Source organism: Zingiber officinale, chromosome 6B (assembly GCF_018446385.1).
Source record: "Zingiber officinale cultivar Zhangliang chromosome 6B, Zo_v1.1, whole genome shotgun sequence".
NCBI classification, from domain to species: Eukaryota; Viridiplantae; Streptophyta; class Magnoliopsida; order Zingiberales; family Zingiberaceae; genus Zingiber; species Zingiber officinale.
The window spans coordinates 14,707,681-14,712,155 of record NC_055996.1 but is presented as its reverse complement, the minus strand read 5'-3'; the positions used below and the strand labels follow the sequence as shown (position 1 = coordinate 14,712,155).

Genomic DNA, 4,475 nt, shown 5'->3' with positions numbered 1-4,475 from the left:
AGTAGGAGTCGTCACAGGCTCCGAACTAAGTAAAAGAAAAGTGTTAGCGCTTGATTTGCTTCTGCGTTATTTCTTATTTCCATTGCATTACTCTGTGTTTTCGGCAAAACGTGAAAAACCACGAGTGTTATTTACCCACCCTCCCCTCTAGTACTTTTCGATCCTACAATTAGTATCAGAGTTAGGCCGCTCTGAATTGGTGAAAAACGCCTTTCATTTTTTCCTTTCAAAATTATTTTTGAAAAATTTGTTTTCATTTTTTCACTAGTGGCTAGTGTTGACAAAATATTGCATTTAACAAAATTAATAATAATATTTTTTACTAATATTTTATTAATATTTTATTATTTTTTTTCAAAATTAGTGAATTATTATTTTTATTTTTCTCCCACACTACTAATCTAAGACCAAATCTTGGAATAGTAGTTTTTGTTTTTTTGTGTGCCTGATTTCTTTTTAGCAATGACCCACCAAGAAGATTACAGTACAACACGCCCGTCTCTTTTCTCCTGTGAGGATTTCGATTATTGGAAGGGGAGAATGGAATATCATCTAAAGACATAAGTCGAGATGTGGATGATCATTCAAGCTAACCTCATACTCCCACACGACAGCACTGGAAAACCAATATCAAACTTGGGTTTCGATCAAAATCCATTGATGGACCTAGATAACTCCGATTAAATCCATTCCAATTCCTATAGATTTCTACAGTGCTCTAGAGTTTAAATGCTCTTATTAATTTTTTAAAAAATATATATATAGTTTAACACACTAACACTACATCAATGTGATGTTTGTCTCTTAAAACCAATACCAAAGTGGTACTAGTATTTAGAAATCAGTACCATCGTGGTGCTAATATAGGGTTTAAGTCGTGGTGCTAGTATATAATTTTTATAAATTAACACCATAGTGATTATTACATGTATGTAAATGAGAAAGAAATATTAAATATAATTTAAGAGGAAAAAGAAGGATAGATAGACAGACATGCATATGAGAAAAAAATATTAAATATAATTTAAGAGGGAAAAGAAGGATAGACAGCTATATCTATATGCAAATGAGACCGAAAAGAGATAAAAAAAAAAATTAGTTTGTCAAAGGCGTAAAATGGAAAGCATATGTACCGTTAGACAATCATAATATTGGGTGTGTTTTTTTTTTTTGGACAATCTCAAATATTAGGTACGCATTTTGAAAAATTATAGATGATTTATAAAGCACATCGTGACTAAAAAGATTTAATAGTATTGAAAATTATCAGTAATTTTTTTATAAAATCTTAAATATTTAAATAAAAAACATAAAATTTAAATTAATATTATTTTTTTTTAAAAAATTACTGGTCAAAATCAAATTTTAAAAATCAAATAATAGAGATTTAAACAATAAAAAGGGTTAAGTATTTTATAAAGGACATTGGGTAACTACAAAAAGGTACAATAAAATTATTGTATTAATATCAAGATTCCTCAAGTCAAAGTATTATAAACTTCAACTAAAAGAACAAAATTTTTATAATAATAAAAAAAAAAGAAAAATCAGAAATAAAACTTTACAGGATCTATTCTTCCTCTGTTCATTCCACAATCTCTTCGATCGTGCTCAGCCTCTGCCTGTAATTCAACCGCCGTTGCCTGACCTGACTCTGCTTCATCGCAGGCATCTTCTTCTCCTTCTTCTCATAAGGCGAATTCGATCCGTAATAACGCTCGTCGCCGCCATCAAAATCAGTATAAAATCCAAATTCCTTCTCGTTCACGGCTTCATTAAGCGCGGCTCGCTTCCCTGCTACTTCCGCCGCCACCGGCATCACCCTCCGAGCTCCCTTGCGTGGCGGTTTGCTGGAGCCGGAAGCATACGCCGAGAGAGCCACGCTCGCCCGCACCGCGAGCGCCGCCATGTCAGAACCAGAGAGCGGGTACTCGAGCTTGGAAAGCGGGAGGAGGAAGTAGAGATGGCCCGGCCGGAGCGGGTCGGCGGCAGCCAAAGCTGGGATTTTGGCGTTGCAGTAGAGCTCGTCGGAGCTGCAGATGAAGGAATTCGATATGCGTTGGCCGGATAGGGCGTCGCGGACCTTGGTCTCGGCGGGGTACTCCAGCAAGAAGCCGTCGGCTGTGATGACTTTAGCCGTCAGAGAGTATCGATGGTGCTCGGAACCTCCGTCGGCGGCGGCGGAGGAGGAGGAGGAGATGCAGGATCCCATGAGTCAAGTTGAAATGGAGGAGATACGAGATTGGGATTGACATTTATAGACCAAGGAGAAGAGAAGGATGAGGTGTATGAAGTCGTCAGTGTTGGAGTTGGGTCATCAGTGACGATAGATTTTGGGGGCCTGTAACTGGATATGGGAAAGTTTTATTCCACCCCCTATAGTTCGTCGTCTTTACAAAATGCCCTTTAAATTTTGAAGATGCTGAAATGGCCGGATACTTAAAAAAACATTACCGTATGATTGAAACAAAAATGATATGGCTCATCTAAGCCGTCTCGATTTCAAGATAAAATATAAGTAGATAAATTAAAGTGGATTTTATATCTGTTAAAAATTATTTTTAAAATTTATTAAAATAAATATTTATATATATAGCAACTATGTAACATGTGGAATGAGATTAACTTATAATTTACCGTAGATAAAATAGTATTATGGAAAAAAGAATCCTATATTAATATTGATATAATACACACCTAGTTGATCGGCCCGGGGTCCTCGATTGAGGAGTTATGACAGATCCTATAATTGAAAGAGAATATAACGGAAAAACTGACTTGTCAACCAGCAGGAGATCTGATTCAATTCATCGACTCTCGAATACCCGTGGAGTGAGGCGAATATGATATGATCGTCGAAATCCATCAAGGTCATGAGTATGGCAGAATTTTCCGGCGTCGTCCATCTTCACGTTCCAAATCAGGTGCGTTCCCACAGACGACGTCAAATATGTTCCTATCGGGAAGCTGAGAAGACGAACTTGCCAGTGTGACATGTCTGGAATGTTGACCGCACCTCCATGACCCGGATGATGAGCTATCTTCTGTGTTGACCAAGTCATTGGCATACCTCCAGTCAATGCTACCTGCAGCCAGCAACCGGGTTGCTCCGATCGCTGATACCTCGATGCTCGAGGTGAGTCCCACGAATGTATGAGCAATTGTATAATAGTGAGGAAGTGAAATGCACAAATACTGAGTCGTACCCTGGCCCGGGGGGGGGGGGGGGCGCTCTCGGATGGATCGATGAGCTGGTCGCACTACTGATCGAGTCGTCACGACCGAAGGCTAGATGAATAATGCGTCAGTTGAGGAGCCGGATCCGCCTGTCAGGAGCCGAGCGTGACCTGGATCCGGCAAACAACCTACCGACTGAGAGATAATAGCAGCATACTGGTCGAGAGATGATGTCAGCACACAGGCCGGGACACAATATTGGCACGTAGACCGGACACATCACCGCGACACATAGGCCGAAATACATCAACCACACAAAGTTAGAACCGATACGAAATCGACACACGGACAGTCGACGGTGGCAGTAACGCTGTACGGTCGACCCAAGTCGTGGGCCCAGGTCGTGGGCTAGTGAAGACTGTGGGTCGGGCGAGACAATGGACCCTTCTAGGGATACCACAGGAGGTGGCAGCCAGAAGGGAGGGGAGTCGGTGTAGAGGCTGTGGCGTTGGAAAGAGGTGACAGTACGACGTCGACTTGAAGGGGGCTACTCGCTGGGGTTGGCTGTAGGCGTGCGATGTGCGTGCGACGCGAGTGGTCCGGCGAGCAGCGAGTCCCGTCGAAGACTCCTAGGGCAGTGCGAGGAAGAGGAGAGGTTTCCCCTCCCTGCTCGTGGTGGCTGTGGCGAGAGAAGGAGAGACGACCAGCGCCAGCAAGGAGTGGGGGTGTGAGGGGGAGGAGGCGGTCCAGTCCCCCGGCGGTGTCGAGTGGCGAGAGGGTCGGAGGCAATGCTGGCTACCGGAAGAGAGGAGGAAGAGAGGGATGGCGTCGGTGTCGTCGACGTGAAGAGGGATCTGTGATGGCCACGACATCAAGAGGAGAAGGAAGAGGAGAGGTGTCGGCCGGCGTCCTCGCGAAGGTGGCTGCGAGAGAGGAACGCTCCTCCTCCTTCTCCGGTGCGACGGCGGCCATACACGAACCAAACCCCCCCCCTCGAAACCCCTAACGTCAACACACCAAAAGACTTTTATGTCCTCTCTTGCCTTCCTAATTACATTTAAGTCATCCCCAATATATCTGCATCAAGGGGCATTTTGAAAAATAAGAGGACTTGATGTGACATTGCGACGTGTATTTTTTTGGATGACTTATTTTAGTTCATTTTTAAAATAATAATAATAATAATAATAATAATAATAATTTCGGTTAACTCATTAATTACCTGGCTCATCCCTATAAAATTTTTTAAAATTTTCATCGATTAGCAGAGTAAATCAGAAAGCACATGCAATGACCAA

At 42.3% G+C, this 4,475-nt stretch overlaps 1 protein-coding gene across 1 annotated transcript; it reads right to left on the bottom strand.

Moving 5' to 3' along the window:
* Positions 1-1,451: 1,451 nt before the first annotated feature.
* LOC121990787 lies at positions 1,452-2,212 on the bottom strand. The gene has a single exon (XM_042544855.1). It carries the CDS (start codon positions 2,210-2,212, stop codon positions 1,586-1,588), a length of 627 nt encoding a protein of 208 aa, XP_042400789.1. The 3' UTR covers positions 1,452-1,585.
* Between the last annotated feature and the right edge of the window lie 2,263 nt (positions 2,213-4,475).